We start from the raw sequence: 22870 nt of genomic DNA on the forward strand, positions 1-22870 counted from the left end.
AGGAGTAACAATGCGATTCAAGACCTCACATGTCACGACGTCCACGGTTGCAGAGCTCACGGCTCTGCGCAGTGCACTTCAATTTATAGACGCAGAGAGTCCTGGTACATGAGCCATGTTTTCCGACTCGAGACCGGCTTGACAAAGTATGCAGGCAGTTCTCCGACGTGGAGCTCACGAACAACTAATGTACGAAATTGTCAAACTTCACCACGACGTCAAACAGAAAGGCCACGAAATTATTTTCCAATGGCTACCTGGCCATTGCGGAATCAGTGGAAACGATCTCGCTGACAAAGCTGCCCGAGAGTCACATCAAGAACAACACAGCGTTCCCATTCCTCTTTCCAGGACAGACGCTGGAAGGCAGCTTCGTCACCTGGCACGCAAGCTCTCTTTAACAGAGTGGAACAACCCAAATATAAGGCGCACCAGGCTACACGAACTGAACCCTTCGCTCCGACGTGAGACATCGCTTCTATACCGGCTGTGGTTGGCAGTGGCTTTCACGAAGGCGTACTGTGCTTTGATTGGAATGACCGAAAGTGCTACGTGCGACGTCTGCGGCAGCGAAGAGAACATAGAACATTTATTGTGTCACTGCGATCGATTTCAGTCGGAAAGACAAACTTTATCGAACGCATTGCGACGACTTCACGATCGACCGTTGTCCGTGCAGGTGCTCCTTGAAGACCATACCCATCGCTCGTCGGCCCACAAAGCTGTGAAGGCACTGTTGTCTTTCTTGAGGACGACTGGCCTATGTGAACGCATTTGAATTGCTCAGGCCCTCCGCGTGCGTGCGCGAGCTGACAGTGTCCTCCCCCCCTCCTCTCTCTATCTCATCTTTCTATTCCCTCTTTCCCGTCCCCCAGAGTAGGGTAGCCAACCAGACGCATTTCTGGTTAACATCCCTGCCTTCTCTTTCTCTCCTCCTCCTCCCCTCCGTAGAACTTGGTTGCAAACTAGATTTTCAAAAATGAATAACTGCTATATGACTACCTTTCCACAAAAAGCCAGTTAAATGGTTGCCGAAACAAGACCAATATTTGGGAAAAGAAAAATGTGCAGAAACCATCTCCGACGATCGTCAATGTGAACGAATAGCCGAACGCTCTTAGGAAGCTATTCGCTTTAATAAAGTATTGATAAGCTTGGTGGCGTATATTTGTTACAGTCGGGATATATGAGCCCAATCCCGAAGTGGGGCGGTGGGAAGAGAGGAGGACTGCCCTTCTCGAGCACTGGGCTACAGCATGTCAACATCATACGCCACAAAGCTCACGTGCGTCTCAAAGAGCTAGGTGGCGTGCGGTGACGAACGCGTTCCGCCACTCGGTTGCGCGGCAGCGTACGTGCCCTCTGCATCGGTGCCTTAGTACCGTCGAGGAAGTCCGACCACCGGCCACCATATCTATGAAAACGGGTGAAGGAAGCAAAGAAAGCCATTTGCCTAAAATATGCATGATATATTGTGTACCATATACACATGTGTGCCAGTTGCAAACAGAACATCACTGGTTCTAGCATAAAACTGCTACGTAAGGAGACTACAAAGCGCAGATTGTCATGTAGGCTTCAACCATGAAACCGAAAACTGAGCTTCCTTTACCCATTTTGTTTTTGCATTGCTTCGAAAACATTTGTCGTTAGCGAGGCTTGAACGAACACGGGTGGAGGCTTGGGCGAGTTGGGAATTCAGGGTATAACAAGCACAGCGTGGCAGACAGGGAGACAGAAAGATAAATGTCGCATGTGTCGTTCTTTTTTCTGTCCCACTCTTTCGGGCTGGACTCGTTTTATCACACTTTAATAGTCATTTGTGACGAAGTATTTGGTTAGTTTCAACTGCTCGAAAATAACGAATAGTTCATTTTCGAATAAGAATACCAATAGTATCTAATATTTCATTCGTATTCGAAACTGCGAATATTCGCCAACCCTTACAATAATGAGCTTCTACAGACCACATTGAAACAATGTGAGCGCTGCCACCGTATTAGAGTGGTCTCAAGACAGGTGGTGATGATTAGAGGCCGGATCTATAGGCATTAAAAAAGCGCGTTTTAGGCGCCAAAAATAGGTAGGCAAAACAACGTTTTAGGCCTCCAACGTCGTAAATATAGGTACAATAAATTTTTACATAAATGCAAATAATTTCAAACGAAGACGTGCGCGGCCTATATCTACGATAGGAAAACAAGAAATGTTATTGTCTATGATGGCACAAAGGCGCCAACAGTTGAACATAGCCGTGCAATTGTCCCATAAAACTGCTGCACTAATGATGGTCAATTGGCTTCATTCAATAAGCACACTGCTCATATTCATGTTCAATGGCCACTGTACTCGAGCGTCGCATATATAGTGAAACAGGCATGAAAAAGAATATTTGAAAACTGGGAATACTGATGAAAAAAAAAAAACGATACTTTATGTCTGCCTGACGCAATTAAATTAAGACACAACAAAAACGGACAAATAACAAATTCAAGAGAGATTACGATTTATTAAGAAATTAGCATGTTCTTACATGAGGATTGTTAGGAACAACTGTTCGCAATTTTCTCATATACAATGACATTATCCGAATTGTACAGGCTAGACGTCCCAACACTGCCAAATACACTTCCGCCCATTTAAAGTGCACGTGTTTGAAGAAATATATTTGGAGAGCACACGGAACGTAGTCGAAGAATCACTGTGAAGATTATGGAAACAATAGCAAACCACCACCATCTCCAGATTTTCGGATTCAAAATTGTGCCTCTTGTCACTGTGAATGATCTCGTACGCTGAGAAGGAACGCCCGACGGCGGTGAACACCTTAAAAAGTAAATTACAAGCAAAACAAAAGCCGCGTGCCCATCACATTTTTCTTTCTTCTGTTGCTCTTCACACTCCTTTCCCCTGACGGCTCTCCACGGTTTCGCATTCGCCAACCGCTCGCGCAATGTCAGCGCGTCGGCGTATGCTGGCCGGCGCGTCTCATTTCAATGCTGCTAGCAGTTGTTTTCCGGGATTTGTTTGAACTAAAGGACTAGGTTGACCCCCATAGAGTTCCGAACAGTCAATGTTGCCGGGTAACGTGAATAACGGTCTCTAACTGCACTCGAAAGCGAAACTTGAGGCTAAATAGTGTTCATCTAGGCGCCGATAATGAAAATAGGCATTTATAGGCATTTATAGGCATTTATGCACAAACGCCAAAATAGGCATTTATAGGCACTATAAAAACACCATAAAAGCCCTTCTTAGCCTCTAATTCATGCTCATATATCAAAGTGGGGCAATAGGAGCGCAAGGAACAAAAAAGCTCCGTCGCATGCCCCCGCGCGAGGGACACGTGTAAATGCAGAGCATAGTGGGGTTCCGTGGTGTTGGTGTTGTTGGTGTGGTGGTGGTGATGGTGTGGTGGTGGTCTGGGTTGAGAGAGAAGAGAGAATCGTAAGTAGGTAACGTAAAGTTGCTATTATTTTATTGGCATCACTGCGATTCTTATTATTATATTATATTATATTATATTATTATTGCTTCTCTGTTGTTCTTTTCTTTTCTTTCTTCTTCTCTTCAGAGGTTGCGTCGACGAGGGGGATGCCTCCGGTTACGTCCGTCCCTCTCTGCGGGGCGTCTGGGGAGCGTGGTCGTTGAGATGGTGTCGACGAGGGGGATGCCTCCGGTTACGTCCGTCCCTCTCTGTGGGGCCTCTGGGGAGCATGGTCGTTGAGATGGTGAGTGGTGAGTGAGTGGCGAGTGGCGATTTAGCGCACGACGAGCACGACTGCCTTGTGGTCGCTAAAGTGGACGGTGAGAGGGTCCGTGAGTAGGGGCTGGACGCACAAGGATGAGGAGGAGGACGCAAAGACGAGGTCTATGCAGGACCCGGGGATGGTGGTCGGCTGCCTGCTGATGACGGGGCTGTGGTCATACACGCAGTCGAGACCGTAACGAAGGTCACATCGAAGGGACGACGCCGCGGACCAGCGAGTCCTTGCACGAGGCGCACACCGCGAACGCCCGGAACCGTTCCAGCGAAGCGGCGTCCGCGTCGTCGATGTTGCTGACGACGGGGATGACGCGCGCCAACGCGACGGTGCCGTCCAGGCATCCGCCGCCGTTGTTGCCGTTGTTGTTGCCGGTGCCGTTGTCGCCGCCGCCGTTGACGACGAAGCCGCTGAACCCGTCGTTATCGTTGACGCCGTCGCTGACGTTATCGCCGGTGTTGTCGGGCTTGTTGTTGGCGGCGTCGACGACGAACGCGCTCCAAAGAACCCGCAAGGCGTTCGTGCGATGCGCAGCGTTACGCATGTTCCCGACCGTGGTTAAGTTGTTGTCGAACCACAGCCGGTCGCACACGTCGCAGCTGTACCCGAAGCTCCGGTCCAGGAACTCGCGTTTGAAGCGCGCGTCGGCACCCCCTAAGTCCCGTTGACGTTGCCCGACGGCTTCCGCGCCAGCGCCCTCCGGGGCGACGGGCTCCGCGGCGGCGGCGGCGGCCTCCAGACGACGACGCTTGCTCGCCGCCGCCTCTCGTTCCCGTACGCCGGGGTTCGCGGCCCGACGCTGACGTGTCGCAGCCGCGTGTCGTTCTCGACTGGAAGGGTCCGCGGCCCGACGCTGACGCCTGCCCGCGGCTTCTCGTCCACGCTGCTCGGGATCCGCTTGTCGACGTTGACGCCTGGCCGCGGTTTCTCGTTCACGAAGTTCGGCGTCAGCAGCACGCTTACGACGCTTGCATTCGGCGTCGGCAGCGCGCCGCCTCGCCGCCTTGTCTTCTGCCGCCGTCGACGAAGACGATGGTACGATGTCTTGAACTGGTGCTTCGGCGCTGATGTTGGATTGCGTTGAGGTACTAGTTAAAGGTCTTGCTTCCATCGCTTATCCACTGCGACCGCCGACGAACGCAAGAGAGCGCAGGAGTTGACGAGTGGAGCCCGCGCCAACCCGCTTTATATTCCTAGCGCGCGCGCTAGAGGGAGAGGGGGTGGAGATAGAGGGCGCGCTATCACGCCAGCACCTGCTGTTGCTACGGTGCTTGCAGCGCCGGAGCGCGACTCAACTACGACGCTTCGCGCGCTGCACATGTGCTGCCAGCGTGATGCGGGAGAGGAGGAGTGGGGGAGAGGGCGCACCTGTGCTCGAGCTGTTGCGGACGGACGGCGCACGCTACATGTGAGTTAAAGAAATGCTCTGCATTTAAAAGGCATTTGCCTAAAATCCGGTCTCTAGTGATGACGGAGGAGACGAAGCCCTGGGACCACAGCCCAGCTGCCTCGAGGCCTAATGGTAAACGCAAATGAACCGAAGAGGTGTGGTTCAACAATCTGCATCATCCATCTTCAGTGTACAAGAAGTTCAGTTCTGTGCCCACGACGTGCCCGCTGAACTCAAGGTAAACTAAAGCTGACGTCTCCTAGATAACATGAAGGCTTGCGCGCTTCGAGTTATGACGTCTCGTGCAAAGGCAGTGAACACTTTCAAAAATATGGTTTGGGAACAACGTAGAAAGAGAGAGAGAGAGAAAGTTAAATGATATCGGGAGAGGTTAGCCAAGCGTCAGACCTGGCATGTTACTCAAGATGGGACTATGAGGGATGAAAAGGGAGTAAGACAAAAAAAAAAAAACACATGCTTCACATTAACACATACACTTACACAAAAGGTATTTACTGGGCCTCATTGAAGCCAGTATCCCGCATGAATGATGCGAGCGCGAGGTTTAGTGAGAAGTGTAACAACAGATTTATATTGTGCAAAGTAGATGATTGCCTCCACTCATCGAACGACATGGTCCTAGCTGATGATCTCCCATTAAAATACATGATGTCTTGCCTTTAGTCATGACGTCACTGCTCGGAGCGCATAGGCTTTCCGTTGTGTTCATCTATTTGTCTATCTCTCTCGATCACAGCCCCTGATTATCGCCTCGTGACCTCGTCTACGAAGCCGTGCGCGTGTTTTGGGCTGATGCATTTGATATATGTTTTGATGCATGCAGTTTGATATATGTATGTAGGCTTAACGCGCTAGAGAAATGGAGGCTTCATACCGTGATTACTCGGCCCACACGTCTCTATTAAAGAAAAAGAAAGACTCAACAAGATCGTGTGAGAAGTTCTTCAAAAACTGCAAGCTGGACACACCATTCTTGTGCCATGGCTCTGACTGGTAAGAAGCGTCCAGAATAGGGTCGAAGGGGGTCGAACGGGATTGCGCGAGTACTTTAAAAGTTAAGCAAAAGTAGGCATTTCAAGAAAATAAGGAAGCGCACTGTGCTACTCCGTGACTTACCCAGTGCCCCAGGGTCAACACCAGAAGGAACGGGGCCCCTCTGGCAGACTACCTGCACCGCGGATGACGTAGCATTCCATACGCTGCAGTTGTACCATTTACGGGACAGCCACGTGTTGCCTGCAAGTAAAGTCAATATCACAGAAAATAAAAAAAACATGTTTCTGCCTCTTTAACAACAGTAAGCGCAAGCAGAAAAAGGTTTATAAATGCAGCTAGGCTACGTACAAGTATGCACTTCCCGCCGCAATAAATGGCCACAAAACCCTATAAAATACCCATAAAACACGTTATAGTACCGCCATCCTATAATAGTCATCAACATCCATTTTGCTGCTGCCTACAGTATGGCATTTGACACCGCTCCATATTTAATTTCTGATATCAATGCACCATTTTTTCGTACTGTTCAGTTCATCATACGATTACTTTTCGTGCCATAGTTTCCCAAATTACCGAAACATATTAGCTGGAACAGGCTTCAGATCTCGCTGCAGCGTCTGTAAAATACGTTGCTCTGAGCGCCTTCTTTCTTTTTTTTCATAATCAATTTGGAATTCATTGAAGAATCATCAGCAAAGGAGATAACCAAAAATTTATTAGCAAAACAGGCTGTCAAACTGATCCGTAATGCATACCATGGTGCACAATGCAAAGCAACAAATATTTCTCTTAGCATAGCGTTACAATAGTAACGTATATATATATATATATATATATATATATATATATATATATATAAAGCGCTGTCCACAGTCACATTGTCCTCCTGTAATTTACTTCGAAACCGGATCCTTACGCACCAGTATAAAAGGTACTAGCGAGGTCAAAAGTTCACCGGCCGCGGGATCCGCGAAGAATATTTCCGCATGCAGCATGCAAAAAGCTTGCATTACAGGCTTGCAGCCTGCACCAGTGGTCAAAGCAGCGTCGTACTGTTTTACAGACTACGAGTGCAAATCGGTTTCAACTATGCAGCCTAATCCGCACCCCATAAACATTTGACGCCGACTGTACGTTACAGCGTTTTTTCGCCGTTACCGTTTCGTATGAACTGCAGTTTGAGCTAGGAAGTGTGCTGACCTGGTTCGTTCGCACACCAGGGCTGACTTTCCGTCAAGCTTACGACGTGACGTAAAAGAGATATCCGACCTGACCTGAAATCGAACCAAACGATCTTGTGTTTCCACCTACCTCCTCCTCCCCTCTTAACCTGCAGCGTTCGCTCTTCCAGGTTTGACCCTTTAGTTCTCCAGCTTTTTTTTTCTGCATATACAGGGTATCCCAGCTAACTTTAAGACAAAGTTTAAAAAATACGCCGAAGCCGTGGCTAGAAGGACGTAAATAAATGCATCTTATTGGCTATTGTATGGAGCAAGTCCCACTATTGATTGAATTCTGCTTAATTGCGTAATTAGTAATCTTTAAATATCTAACTTCGCAAGTAAAAAGTTTACGGCAATATTTTTAATGTGAAAGTTGGGGAGCATTGTAGGAAACAATTATTTCAGCTGCGTCTGGCTTCTTACTTCTTACGTAATATTTTTACACGTCCTAAAGGAAGCCCATGAATTGTGAAAAAAAAAAAAAAAAAACACGATACATGCCTGTTTGCGCGCCGCGATTGCCGTGCTCTAAAACGTGCTACGTTTGAATGAACAGTGCATTGAGCCTCGTCTGTTTCCTGATCTGTTGTATTACAGTGCTTCGGCAAACTTTTAAACCTTGGCTAAAGTTAACTGCGACACCCTGTATAGAATCCATGTGTCCTGTAGCCATTGAGGACAGTCGTGTGCACGTTTTCAAGTTTCACGCATTAGAGGTTAAAATTTTGGCGAATGATGATGTAGCATGCATAGATAAAAAAAGTGTTGCAGCAACTATTGGAGTAGTAGAAATGTTCGGCATCGTCACTGAGGGTTGTGTGAACTGGTCAAAGTGCCTGGTGTTCTAGTACGGAGAGCGCCCATTAACCTTGGACACTTTCGACAACGTTAAGCGGCAGACGACTCCCTTTAAATACATGTGTTGCGCTCAAGGATATTGCTAAAATAAGAATGAGTATTGGAAAGAGCAAGCAAGGGAAACAACAGAGAAAGCGAACAAGTGGAAAGTTGGCAATCTGTCAACATCTGTCATCTGCTAGAGCTACAATCGGCAATTTATTTTTCCTCCCATAACTCTGGTATGTCATCCAAATCTTACATCGTTCGGGGTTCAATGTACAGAAGCTGCACTGTGTTTTCGCTTTTTGTGGGCGCCGAAATGGGAATTATGCAGCCGCATGAATCTGTACAGGCGAGTTAAGGACGGAGGTTTGGAAATGGCATCTCGGTTTGTATGACAAGTCATGAACAGTGATTCTTTTTCAACAAATTATAGCGATATTATTTTTTCCGCAAGGTGTGAAGAATGAGGCTGCGTTACTTACTATGTTGCTGGCACCGATAACCTGTCCGTATCCATTTGCGGTTTTCTTAAAAGGTTACTTGAGGTGTTCGGTACTGTTATCCTCTCATCTCTTTGTTTATCAATGAAACTAAAAAGAAAACTAGAAAGGTGTATACGATATACTGATATTAATGGCTATTATAGAGCGCAGGCCTCGGCTAACAAGCATTTAAAGCTGGATTCACGCGATAGACTGAAATCCACAGAACAGCACGGCGTAGCTCGGTGTCGCCGAATCACAACGACACCGCAGACAAACTGTTAGTATAACACGAATCGTTCCAGCTCAGGCGCGTTGGTGCTCAGGCACGGCTCGTCTGCAGACTGAACCAGCGATACATCTCGTCGTGTGAATAAAGCTTAAACGGGGGAACATAATGCAGGCAACGCCGAGCGCGAAGTCCTTGAAGCTTCCCATTGATACATTGCCTGTTAGCACTTTTCTAGAAGGTCGTGGCTTTCTTTCTTACCATGGGGGTCACATTGTTTTAGCTGTAGCAAAGTAGAAACAATAGATCATGTGTTTCTAGATTGTTGGAAGGCGGCTATACCTTGAATGTGCTTCAGAGAAGCACCGAGAAAGATATTGCGTTAGATTTACATGATTCTAGATTATCGGCCATAGATAACGAAGGTAGACTGGCTTTCGACCTTATTATCTTCACTAGTCTCCACTGTTCATGGCGCTCCTCGTGTGGCCAGGGGTGTATCACTGTCCTTCGAGTGGGGAGGTGTTCTAAATCTTAATATGAAATTTATTCCAATTTATGTTGGCAAATAAATTTACTGCTATGTTTGCGAATGTCCAACAATCGAATGCATCTAGTGATACAAGTAGAACCCTCAGTGTTTAAACCCATTAAAATTGGTTTTGTAAGAGAGAGCGAGGGGTTTATTTGAAGAAAGACAGAGAGGTCGGCTTGAGCGTTAGTTTGCTCTGGCCTGCTACTCTACACTGGGGAAGGGGGGGGGGGGGGATATGGTTTTGTAAAGAATGTTTTTGTAAAGAATGTTGTGAGAAGTTTGTTTTTGAGTTTCCGCGTAAGTGAATTATGTTTTCTCGTATATTCAAATTACAATCCGACGCTGTCATACCTGTAGGTTGTGGTTAAGTCGTACTTTACGATTTTCCTGCCTCATTTTACTTTGAGAAATTCAGTTAGTTCACCAGAACCTCTACGCCACGCAGAGGGCCTGTGTGCTCGGGGTGGTTCGGGATAGCTTTCTTGGCCGCGGACGCCGACGCCGAGACCGACGCCGAGACCAATGCCGACGCCTGATTTTCAGCGACACGGGGCCCTTAACGCTATCGCGTTAAAAGTTGGCAGGCGATGTAACCTCTAGTTGAAGTCGATGAAAGACAGTCTTCCTGACTGACTTGGGGTGAGTATAGGGCGGAGTCACTGCACACCGCACTTTTATCGCGTCACTCCTCACGTGAGGGGAGTAGGAGGAGCTTCGGACTCAAATGTTGTTATTGCACTATCTTTGGCATCAGCTCACATTTTGACGTATGATGGCGTGTTATGTAATTTGATATAATTTTATGGATTCAAAATATCAAAACTACGATCCGATTATGAGGCAGGCTGTTATGGGGGGAAAGCGTCCATGGCGTTATGGATACAGTATCTGGCTTCTGTGCTGGAGGTCCTAGATTCAAATTCGGCAGTTGGACAATTTATTTATTTCTTTATTTATTTAAAAAGTCACAATTTCGCCATAAGGGCGAAAAAATGAATGCGATAGCAACATGTTAGAATATTGCATGAAGTACTGCTCGAAGCTTTAGTGGCAGTAGGAATTACAGTAAATAGAAGCTGACTAAGTACCCGCCGTGGTTGCTTAGTGGCTATGGTGTTGGGCTGCTAAGCACGAGGTCGCGGGATTGAAACCCGGCCGCGGCGGCCGCATTTCGATGGAGGCGAAATGCGAAAGCGCCCGTGTGCTTGCGTTGTAGTGCACGTTGAAGAACCCCAGGTGGTAAAAATTAATCCGGAGCCCTCCACTACGGCGTGCCTCATAATCAAAACTGGTTTTGGCACGTAAAACTCCAGAAAGAAGACGCTGACTAAGTGAACACGCTTGGTGCGCCGTGTGCAGACACAGATGGACAGGAAGAACTTGATGACCGCGAGCAGAATAGGCTGGAACTTCAGGGTCTTCTCGTCATTGTCGCCTTGGTCGGCCTTGCGTTCCTGTACTGTAGCATGCTCACGGCCTGCTTTCTAGTCTGCCCGTCACTCCAGCCAGGCTGATAAATTTTTTGTAAACCTTCCGGTTTATCTTCTATCACGAATCTCTACTTACCCGCCGTGGTAGAGTAGCGGCTATGGCGTTGCGCTACTAAGCCCGAGGGTGCGGGATCAACTCCCGGCCATGGCGGCCGCATTTCGATGGGGGCAAAATGCAAAAACGCCCGTGTGCTTGCGTTGTAGTGCACGTTAAAGAACCCCAGGTGGTCAAAATTAACCCGGAGCCCTCCACTACGGTGTGCCTCATAATCAAATTGTGGTTCTTACACGTAAAACCCCAAAATTTTACCAATTTCTTTTTGGCCGTCGCTGTAATATGTCAAAGCATGGCAATAAATAATAATAAAAAAAGCCTGGAACATTTGCATGTCACAATAATTGCCGTGAGCACCGTGAATAGCCAGCGGTTTTCCCTCTGGGCTCACTTCACGTATTGTACTTCAGCGCCTAGCTGCACATAGCGTTGCTCGAGACACCGTGCCTGCGACTACAGTGTTGCCTAGAATATTACTACAGGGAACCGTGGTGCTGCGAACGTCCAGCTACGACGCCAATAATGGGTAGCACATGTATTTGTCTGATCTTCGTCATGTGGCTTTAGACGCTCTTGCGGAGTTATTACAGCGAAGCTGTTAAGGGCTCACCTTTCGATCATCGCGTCCGGCAATAGAAAGAAACTGTGATTGGCCGTATGCTGTATGTGCGAGTGAAAGCGCGCGAGGGCGAGGGTGCCCAGACTGAGCGTCTGCGTCCCCGCTCTCCTACTGCGGCGCATGCACGCAGCCCTGCCTACAGAGCCTACATGCAACGTTGTTTTAAAACAGCGTTGCATGTAGGCTCTCTAGCCCTGCCAGCCTCTGCCGCCGACTCTCTCTGGGCTCTCGCCCGCCTCTCTCCAAAGAGTGTCGACAACGGCGTTCGTTCGTTACGTAGCCAGCGTTTTGACAGCTGTTGTGTGCGGTCGCACAAACAACGCGCATAACTGCTGTCGACGGCGGTGGTGTTTTGCCCGCGTTCGCACCGAACGCGCCCGGCCTTGGTGACGTGTTTATGAAGAACGTGCCAACCTTTGCCGTACACTCTATGGCGGTGTACCGTAGCGACCATAAGGCCATGGTCCCTGTGGTCACTAAATAAATTAAAACCACCGGATCATATATATTTCTCATTCTTTAATTGTTCAAATAACTAATTACAACATCACATCTTAATAGCCATAAATTGGAAATACATAATTCCCACCATAGTACAGCTTCGCTGGTCTTCCATCTCCACCCCAGTGAAAGGGCTGACAGTTTTTTATTACGCTTTGTTTTTTTTTTAAATTTCCAAGCAACGTTATTTTTTTTTCGAAACGCATGAAGATAATAAGCTTCTGCGCAGTACATGCATCGTAATTGCGAATAGTTGTATTTTGAACGCAAAATGTTTTTTTTTTTTTCGAAAATTATCAACTTGCAAAGTCACAAAGCCGTTTCAAGCCAGAAGGACGAAGTTTAGGCAAATCCATGTACTCTAACCATAATTCCCATGCTGGCTGAACCGCCATGCTTGCAGCTTCCGTAGACACTAGCGCCAAAGTTCTTTTTAGTAGTTTTTCCTTCTTTTTTTTTTCTTCCTTCATGCTCTGTCCCTGCGACGTTGGCGCCACACGTAGTGCGGCGCTCACATTCCTTTGCGCCACCGAGGTTTGCATGGCGGCTGTGGTTTATCTAAAAAGTCTCAAAATAAGAACAAGAACACACACAAAAAAAAAATCTCGTGAGTACGCGCAAAAGCGCCGCGATTTCAGTGCTCTCACACGTGCCGCGCATGAACAAGCAGTGCCGTTAAACAAGTGCGCTGCTGCTGAGAAAGTGATAAAGGAGCGACGCAGACGGCGGGTGCGAAATGCACACCAGCGATCGATATTACTTGCGCTACTGAAGGCAACAGGCGCGCTAGTTCGTGATTGCAATAAGCAGACTGAAGAACCCGAAATCATCGCGGTCCTCTGACTTGCTCAACGGCTGCGCGCTATTATGATAGCGTCGTTTCTTCATGCTAGGCACGTTTGAGGGCACTGCGATTGGGGCGCGTATGTGCATAGTTAAGCAGTCTAATGTTTCTTTTTTTTTAAGTATATCGAGCGGGCTTTCTTTATGACGCGTAATAATTATTGCGGGAAGGTAGCAGGTCAAATAGCGGAAGTGGTCGCTAAACGCAAAACCAGTAGCCAGATTCCAGGAAGCTAGAGTTCCCACAAATCGTGGTAAGGTTATGAAAAAGATCTTAATTTTAGTTCAGCATACATAGCGTACAGAATACTTTTTCCGCATCATTCGACCATGTTGTCAAACAGACTTTCTTTGTGAAAACAGTTTATTCAACATGTGCCATGTGTCCCATGAGCAAAATAAATTTGTCCGGGTTGTGGGCCCCGTTTCGCTATTTCCCCTGCCTGATTATTGCCAAGAAGAACAGTGTGGCTGGCCACCCACTGAAGTACATTGATGTTGTTGACTATTACATCCTATTGGAAAGGGGCGCTGTCGACAAAAGTCACCTATTCTGCGTGAGTCAATCAGGTTTTACTAGGTATATTGCAGCGTAGCATTTTGCCTATCTCTACTTTAACTTGTAATTCACCTATGCTTCTAACAACTATGGCCTCATCTCTTCCCTGGATTTTTCCACCAATAGTCTAAACGTATCTTGTTTATCTCGCCTGCTGAGCAGTCATAAGCTTTGAATCCCAGCGCTTTTCGAAGGTGGGCGTTCCCTATATGGCTGGGTGAATATCTCGCCATTGCATTACAATGAACGTCAGTTCCGGATTTTTTTCCCTACTGCAGACACATGCCACCACCTGTTGCGAATATTTGCTCTTTTATCATTTGTTAAGTTTTGTTTCCTGATTTCTTGCTTGCCGTCGTTCTAGAACTCCATGGCGACGTTTGTTCCATTCTTTGCGTCCAATTTGCCATCTCTGCTTCTATCCCTTTCTTTTCAATGACTCTGGGTTGTCTACTTGTACTTCCACTTACCCTGCACTGGGTTGTCACGCCTACAAGATGCTGCGCAGCACTCATATTTGGTAATTGAAGCCAGAACTCTTCTGTGTGACCTCTTACCCAGGCTTCTGAACAGAATATCCAGTGCTGAATAAGTCGGATAGCAAGCTACCCAGCTCGCAGGCGCAGAGTTCTCAAGAAAAGAAACGCACGCAAGGCAGATGACGATTATTGTTGTGGGACAAGATAAGCCCTAATATTAGGAGTGCGATGTGTGTTAAGCAGAAATTCGAACTACGTTTCATTTTTACAGTGATATCTATTCTATCCCTATCCTTGTCTTCCGGACAGCCTCGGAAGTAAACCCAAAGTGTTTCCGAGACCTTTGTAAAATAAAATTCAAAATCAGCTCAATTAACCCGGATTCGAACTTACTGATTTACATTCAGAAGTGTTAACACTCGACCACTCCAGCCGACACAACAACGGGAGAATAATACAGCACCTCAAGAATGCAGTTGCGACTCTAGCTGCTATGACAGACTGATGCCATGCTCTTCCATTTACGTATAAACGAGCACCAAAGTGGAACTATTTAAGCGAAGCTAGCAGTAAGATGTGAAATGCAGAAAGGAAGGAAGAGGACAATGTAGTTGTCCTTAAAGTTTAGAACCAGGCACGCCACCTGCACAGTTAATGCTTTGTCCTTATCGCTAGTGAATTGCTCCGCATGCACCTGCGAATGTTTACTCCAACCTATACTGCATAAAACAGTGCAAGAACGGCTGCGCATAATATTGCGCCGGCCCCGATGGTACACCTGAAAGAACATGTGCCTGAAGAACTATGACTGGCTGATGCGCTAGTATTCGCTGACGATTAGCAGCTGATCTATTAAACAACACCAAGCTGAAACAACTTAAACGAAGCCAGTGGTAAAAAGTGAAAGGCAGAGTAGAAAATAAAAAAAAAATTATGTTTTTCCACTTCAGCACCGAGGACGCCACGTACATGAAGTAGTTAAAACCCCTTGATGTGAGAAAGTAGCGACACACTTTGATCTACGCCGCAACACCCTCGCCGGCGCAGTGAACCTCCTTTTTTTTCTCCCCCTCTTTCGCGGAGGCAGCGCATCCGCCACGCTGAATGGCAGCGGCGCGCGATACTGACGTCAGGTGAACCTGACGTCACGAAAACGGCGCGAAACTTGCTTTCGCGCGCCTTCAGTTTCTCCCGCCCGCCATGCGCTGTCCAAGTGGTGGTCGCCCTGCCGCTCCGAAAGTGTGTTTCCCAAGTTTTATTGCGATAGCAATTATATGGACACTTCAACCGGATTTCTGCCGTCGCCGTCGCCGTCGCCGTCGCCGTGAGGTTCCCTATAGATAACATCTTCGCCGCGCGCCGTATGCCCGAGCGGAAGCGTGCGGGGACGCGCGCTATCACGGAGAGCGAACGCACTCAATCTCCCACGCGCAAGCAAGGAAGCGGGAAGCCAGCGCCGGAGGGAACGGGGGGGGGGGGGGGGGGGCGCACTTCTACTCTGTCAACAACCGCGGTCGTCGCTCGCTCGCACCTTCGCTTATCTCCACACGGCTCTGACCTTATGCGCCGTGCATTCGCCGCTCAGTTTCCGTTGGAGCGATAGACCGCACGTACCTTCGCCCGCTGCGGCGTATATGCGCTTGCTGCCAGCGTTTTGACAGTCGTTGTCTGCAGTCCTTCAGTGTGATCTATTCATGTTTGTTTGTGCGCGCTCACACCACGCTTGTTCATTCAGTTAGTAATAGTCGGGTCACATTTTCCAACGCACGCTACACATGCAATGCTGCCCGGATCGGCAGTGCAGCGCTACAGGTGTGTCCCTTCGCACGCGCTGCCCACGGGAAGCGCTTCTCATCAACACCACCGTTTCACACGCGCCTTCTCGTGGTCATCGAGTCTCTCTTCATGTCGGTCTACTTACGCCGCAGCACACCTGCTTACTTAATCAGCTCATGTTTACTACAATTCATATTGCTACCAAAGCCGCTCACCTTACTTCGTATGACATTGCTGTGTTGCTATCGCATTCATTAGGGCGAAACTGTGACATTTTTTCCATCCTTCCGTAGGAATCTGAGCTTCGTTCTGCGTGAAGATGCCTTGCTGCTGTGCGTTTCAATTCAGCAGCAGGTCAGAGAAAGGGCTAGCCTTATTTTCTATCGCCCGAGGTGAACGGAATGTCGTGCGCCGGAGCAGTGACTCCATAACATCGAGAGAAGGGATTTCGCCCCTTCTAAGCACGCCATTCTTTGCTAGGTGAGTGTTACAGCTTTCCTCATATTTGTGGGTGAAGTTGCATTGAGATTTTGATGCTCTTTGCATAGCCGGACTCTTCGTTCAGTTTAATACAGAGCACCGATAACTGTGCATATAGTTTTTTTTTAAGTGAGTCACTGAAATTTTCGCTGAATCTTCGAGCCGTGACAAAGCTTTCTGTGTTTTTGCGCGTGCGTTACTTTGCAAATGCATGTAATTTATGAGTTAATGCCTGTAACTCCTTATTTGTAGTTATGTGGGTGTGTGTGTCTGTATGTGTGTGCATGTTAGTGTGTGTGCGTGCGTGTATGCGTGTGCATGTATGTGTGTGCGCGCGCGCGTGTGTGTGATCCTTGCGCCTGATACTTGTAAAGCTAAGGAACTTTTTTACTCTTATTGCATGCTTATTGTATCTTTGCAAAGTTTCAATACGGCGAGCATTTTTTTTTTGTTCACGCACACTTTATGTTGCGAAGGCATGAACCGCAATATATACGTAGATAAGTGGTGTTTCCTTTTATATAGTTACATGTATAATACAAATGTGCATTCTTGTGCCGTCTTCCCTTTCCAAGAGTGCAGACAAATTCAAATGGAAGAAATTTGCTTCTTACCATGCGTATACTCAGAGATCACTGTCATGTTTCAGCTCCATTTTACGAACGATCAGTTTGAGCCAAAAGTAATTGAAGCCTATGGAAAAAAAATGGAGCCCAACGCAGTTCCTACTTTGTTCTCGCATCGGCCGCCGCCAAAGGAACTAAAACCCCGGCGAAAGTAAAAATAAGTCAATTAACAACCGCTCAATGATATCTTGGCAGCCGCCGTGAAGTAAATAGAGCATACGCACGGAAGCGAAGTTACGTATCTGGTATCTATTGTTCGCGGATGCGCATAAAGTACAAGCCCCGTTCTTTTTATAAACTCCCTGAATTCTAATAAGCTCTGCATCTTGAATTCCGTAATCAAGTTCCATATTCTTAGAAGTTTCCGTGTGAGCAATTCGCATTTTTTTTAGATTTAGGGTAGTCCCAGAGGTTATGGAATAGAATTTCTCGTCGTTTCATCGTGATGAAAATACATGCGTATGCGTTAAGTTCTATATTGGCTCTTTCGCAAACAAAGCATGTATTTTGCTCTGTGGCATTGGTACAAAGGCTCTTGGCCCACTCATCTCGGCGAATTCACTTTAAAAAAACTATGTGTAGCTATGTTTCCCTTTTCCAAGCAGATAATCTTTTCAATTTTGAACACTGTTTGTCCCGTTAGTTATCCGAATAGAAATTCTTGTCATATTCTTACCTTTCTTGTTATGTCTATCGCGGAGGCTCCGAGTGCATACATATATATCTTTTTTTTTGTTCTGAAACCCAGCCTACTGTTGTGAGTGTTGGCCGGTAAATCTGTTGTATTTGAGGCCTGTATCGACATAGCCGCTAGATGATTGTGTTATGGTGGTTGTTGGTTTCTAGTTGATTGAACACTGTTTGTATAAAAGTTTGTACTTGTGGCTGTGTACACTTGTTAAGTTGTATTATCAGCATTCACCCTGTAACGGCCTTGCGGCTGACAGTATAAATAAATAAATAAATAAATAAATAAATAAATAAATAAATAAATAAATAAATAAATAAATAAATAAATAAATCACATTTCTTCTTGGGGACCTTCTTTGAGCTTATTAAGAGCCACAATTATGAAACAAATTCTCGTGTATATTCTACGCTGCTTACATTATATGCGTTGAATACACCACCGCGTTACGGACAGCCCAAGTAGTGATGGAGAGGCAAACCGCTGAGCCACTGCTTGGTACTCATTTTTTCGGAGTGCTTGCGGCTTTTTTTTATCGACGCGTCTTCGAAAAAAAAAAATTGTCACGACGTTCTATCGGAAGCGTACTATCGTCATGATAGTTTTTCAAGGGATGAATTCCCATGTAACGCTTCAAAGTGCCAAATAAACAAGCCCGCGAATTGGTGCCAATGCGGCTGCACCGAGCCAAAGGATGGTTCAGCGTGCCGTGCGCACCGCGCGGCCCGAGGAGGGGAGAAATCCGAGGAGAATTGAGGAGGAAAGCACGCGCGTGGAGGAGAGTGTCTCTACTTTCAAGATCAAGGGGTTTTAGAAGTAGCAGGTTGACACATAGACTGCTGTGACCATATGACGTGCTCGAACAATGCCCTTGGCGCAGAATACTGCGAAATCGAAACCTATGGCTTTTCACTTCCTTGAAATGTTGAATTGCCCAAGCACCCTATATTCTCAAAGGTGTATGTTTTGCTAAAAACACCCTTTTAGCATCCTAAAATTATTGAAGGGTACATAACGGTGTTCTATCGATAGCACCCATTTCCAAAACTTTAGTTAAAAAGTGGTGCAAAATGGGTGTTTCGACATCAAATCCACCCTCGAGGGTGTAATTTTCCTGATTGTGTAAACTACTCATTTATAACCAATTTAGTCAAGGTGAAATTTTTCTGCACTTTGCCTTCTGTTAGGCGTGTCATTTTGCTCGCAGCTCAACAAGAGGCTTTGGAGGCTGTCTCCAAACGTAGCTAATGCCCTTGCGAGTATCCCCGTTGGCGTGAGTAGTGCACAAACATAATTTTAATAGGCTTATAATTCATTTCACACAAATCGCACGCGTCACTGATAGCAAGTTTTGTTGTTTGGCGACTTTATTGCCCGTAACTGGCTACCATTCGAAAGGCCAGCCAGCTCCAACCATTAACTCTTTTTTTCCTTTTATTTAGTGAATAAAAAAAGCTATTGGAAACTGTCATCACACTATGTTATAGAATTAACACTACAGCACAGCATAATCCTTAAATGTTTCTTTCATCGAACTTGACATAATTGAATTGCGGACTTTAACGTCCTGACACCGCATGGTGGACCAGTTAGGGGCTCCTGATAAATGTCAATTATCTAGCGTATTTTAACGTCCACACAAGGCATGGTACAAGAATGTTTCTGCATTGCGCCCCGACCAGAATGCATCGGCTGCGGTCAGGAATCGAACCCGGCACCTTATGCTTAGCAGCCGAGCAGCAAAGTCACCAGATCACCATGGCGGTCAGAACTGGACTTCATTGAAGAGAGCAAAAACATGCATGAGTGCTTTTTTTCGCAAAGCAAGCTTTGAGAACCATTTTACAACAACGCAGTTAATCTAGTTAACCATTGTTCGCAAAGCGATGTACGATAGAAAACCATAGCAATATATGTGAAAAAACGAGGGGCGTATTTTCGCCAGTACTCAAGTAAAAGCATTAGCTTTTGTAAAACGGTTTTTATTAAGAGAATAGCCTCCAAGTCTCAAGAGCTATGAAGTATTTAGGAAAATATCAATTTCTTCGGCCTCACATTAAGAAGGTTAAATGAACTGAAGTGAAGTATATTATATATAATATCATTCACACAGTCGTGTCTGTCACGAACCACTCTATTGCCCACTGCGGTGTCACCAATCTTGTATGAGCCGCCAGATTTTCTGAATTAACTGTTCATCTAAACTGCATCACTCAAAGGCTTGTTTTGGAAAGCGATGCACCGAGGTACATGTACGAAATATGATAGCAATGCATAAGATACACTGAGCTACCGGATGTATGAAGTGTAGGTGACACCAAGGCAGCCAGAGTAGTGCAGGTGAACCCAAATGCACAGAAAAAACACACGACTGAATTCGACGGCGAAAACCTTTTTTTTTGTGTTTCCTTTTTCTTTCTTTTTTGCATCAGAACCCACCTTAGAGAAACTCGACGCAAAGAGTACAAGAGCACAGCATCTACAAATTTGTAGTAAGCAACCGATTTATTACCTCGCCGTGACTCGCGTGAATCACGTCACTGAAAAAAAAAAAAAAACACATTCTATTTTTGCCACAAATGAGTGAGTAGTGCGCACCCCAGTACTCAGTCAAGGTTTTTTTTTTGTTTTACTACGGCCTTGATTACTCACCTGGAGGTCGCAGGAGATGAAAGATGCACGGCCGTATTGCAGATCCGACGCTGTTCCGGGCCGTGCATTCGAGGGTGCCGTAGTCTACTTCAGACTTGGGTCGGAACCTGCAGAAGACATGTTCCAAAAAAGAACAGAGAGGTCATGAAAAAAAAAATGGGGAAGGGGGTGTGAGCGAGCTTGGATTGGAGAGTTGATGTCTTTCCTCAAGCTCTTGAACGAAAAAGAAAAAGCAATCTAAAGATTCAACTGCAAGAGAGCGCTTCACCAGATAGGCCATAAGTCTCTAAGGGCAGACGTGCGGTGATGAATGGGAGCGCTGAGCGCGGACGTCGTGAAGCGGAAAGCATAAAGATCGTCGTCTACTGCTTTGCGCTGTGCGACAGTCGTAGGCGGTGGTGCTATCACCAGCACTCGCCTCCGAACTTGCACCGCGGCCACCACTACTCTTTTTCTGTGTTGCTATTTCAATGGTCTTCTTACCTTGCTAGTTACCCGCTTATCGTAGCTTGTGAGCTTCACGACGTCCCCACCCCCCATCATTCCTTCTCCCGATTACCTCTGCCCGCCATAATGGGAACGTACATTGAGGATGTGCTATGCGTTTGGTTAAGATGTGAACCATTTTTCATGCTCATTTTTGCTCGGAGTTACTGTCAGACTTTATTTTATCAAACGTTGCAAGTGTCGAAATCGCAATGTGGCGGCAGATATACGTGGTTTGGGGTAATTACAAAGGGTAGTTATCGAGGAGCTAGCAATTTAGTCAATACAGTAGGCATCATTTGCGTGCACCATTTGCGACGTCCGACGTGCACGACGTTCGACGTGCACCATTGCGACGTGTTTGTTTGTGCATGTGTGTGTGTGCGTGTGTGTGTGTGCGTGTGCGTGCGTGTGTGTGCGTGCGTGTGTGTGCGTGCGTGTGTGTGTATGTGTGCGCGCGCGCGTGTGTGTGTGCGCGTGCGTCATGTTGATACTTCGCGATTTCTCTGTTCATTGTAAACTAATACCACATCTCTCTCACTTTATCAAAATTACTTACTGCCGCGTAAGTATCTTACGGCCCGGCAACTGTGTATTCTAGAATGTAACAAATGGTTACAGTATACGTAGCACTAGTATCTCCAAATATTCAATTCGATCGGGTAGGGGGTAGCGTAAACTTTGCTTGAATTGTATCAGTCATATTTGAGGAAACTTTAGATATGAGAATACCTTAAGATTTCTCAAATGCAAAGACATTAAAATGTAGTGTTGTAGAGCCCTTCAGACGTCAAAACAAGAAGTCTACGCCGAGTCCTTCAATATTTGTTTTCTGGTAACGAAACTCCCGCGTCGCGCTGTGGAAGTGCTTCATACAGCCACCGCAGTGGATGCATCGCGGTGGTAACGCAGATAGAAAGGCATCGGAGCGGATGCCGCAAGGATGTTATATGCGTTCTGTGCGTACGGCCTGCGCGAGGGTCGACTAACATTAACGGCGTATGAAAGTTGCTATGTCGCCTGGGCCTACGAGTTTCTTTTATGCACACCTACTCATTAGAAATCGGAATGGCGGACAGTGTCAATTTCTACACAAGTGGCCGTAGAAGAAACCATAAATCATTTCCTGTGTGACTGCCCAACATACGAAGATAAGAGGTTTGTCCTTCGGACAGCTTTAGGCCATTTAGATGACAAGCATTTTACACAAGAGAAGATGTTGGAACAATGGCCTTGTGCGTCTGCATTGCGCAAAGCCTCAAAAGCTTCTTGAGATGTACCAGCCTGTATGATCGCGTGTGATGAACTGAGCGATGAGCGCTTCATTACATGTGTGTCCCTCCATACTGTAAACTTATCCCTTCCTTCTCCTGTTTCAGTCCCCTTTCACCCTTCCCCAGTGCAGGGTCGCCCACCAGTCTCAGTCTGATTAACCTCCCTGCCTTACCCTTATTACTTCTTCCTCTCTCTTTCTTTTTGGCACAACGTCCAATTTGCCACAACGTTTCTATACGTTGCTCCACATGGGGTGACAGCGACGCTTCGTGACAGTGACAATGCCTAATATTTGTTGTGTGCCCGCGTGTCAGTCCGGTTGCAAGGGCACCTACAAAAAAGTAACCTTTCTCTGTTTCCCTACTGACGCGGACCTACGAGACAAGTGGAAGACACTGACTCCGCGACGGAAGACTCGTGGCTCTGCATTTAGCTCGAAACACGTTCGATCCTGTGAGAAACATTTTGATTGTGAATACGTGTTTTGTGCAGACGTGTTCACATTGGTCGGAAATGTGTCATTACAATGCGAGTAATCTAAGCTCAAGGCAGAAGCCATTTCAAGGATTTTAAACCCTTTCAGTGTCCCTAACGTACCGGTACGTTTTTGTGTTTCTGTTCCACTGTGTCACTGCACACCCGTACGTTCTGAACTCTCTAGTTAGGACCATACTAAGAGTGCATATACCATTATCCGTGTGATTGTTGCCTTCTGAATAACCGAAAATAGACCGTTGTGTTCTTTTTATAAAATATGTGAAGAAAAAAAAGAGCAACATTGGGGGCGCGTCCCTTTCGAAAAAAAAAAAAAACCCGGCACTTAAAGGGTCAGAGGTCTGCCAGCTTACTTACTTG

General features: G+C 46.6%; 1 protein-coding gene across 1 annotated transcript in view; it reads right to left on the reverse strand.

Annotated features, from left to right (window-relative positions):
* Window positions 1-3871: 3871 nt before the first annotated feature.
* The window catches only part of LOC119454698 (hemicentin-1-like), an 88963-nt gene continuing 69964 nt past the window's right edge, over window positions 3872-22870 (reverse strand). Inside the window, exons 5-7 of the mRNA XM_049666843.1 lie at window positions 20255-20361; window positions 6292-6411; window positions 3872-3918 (exon numbers count right to left, since the gene is read on the reverse strand). Of these exons, the coding sequence (XP_049522800.1) occupies window positions 3872-3918; window positions 6292-6411; window positions 20255-20361 (274 nt within the window). The remainder of the gene's footprint in view (window positions 3919-6291; window positions 6412-20254; window positions 20362-22870) is intronic.

This window comes from Dermacentor silvarum, chromosome 1 (genome assembly GCF_013339745.2).
Source record: "Dermacentor silvarum isolate Dsil-2018 chromosome 1, BIME_Dsil_1.4, whole genome shotgun sequence".
NCBI classification, from domain to species: domain Eukaryota; kingdom Metazoa; phylum Arthropoda; class Arachnida; order Ixodida; family Ixodidae; genus Dermacentor; species Dermacentor silvarum.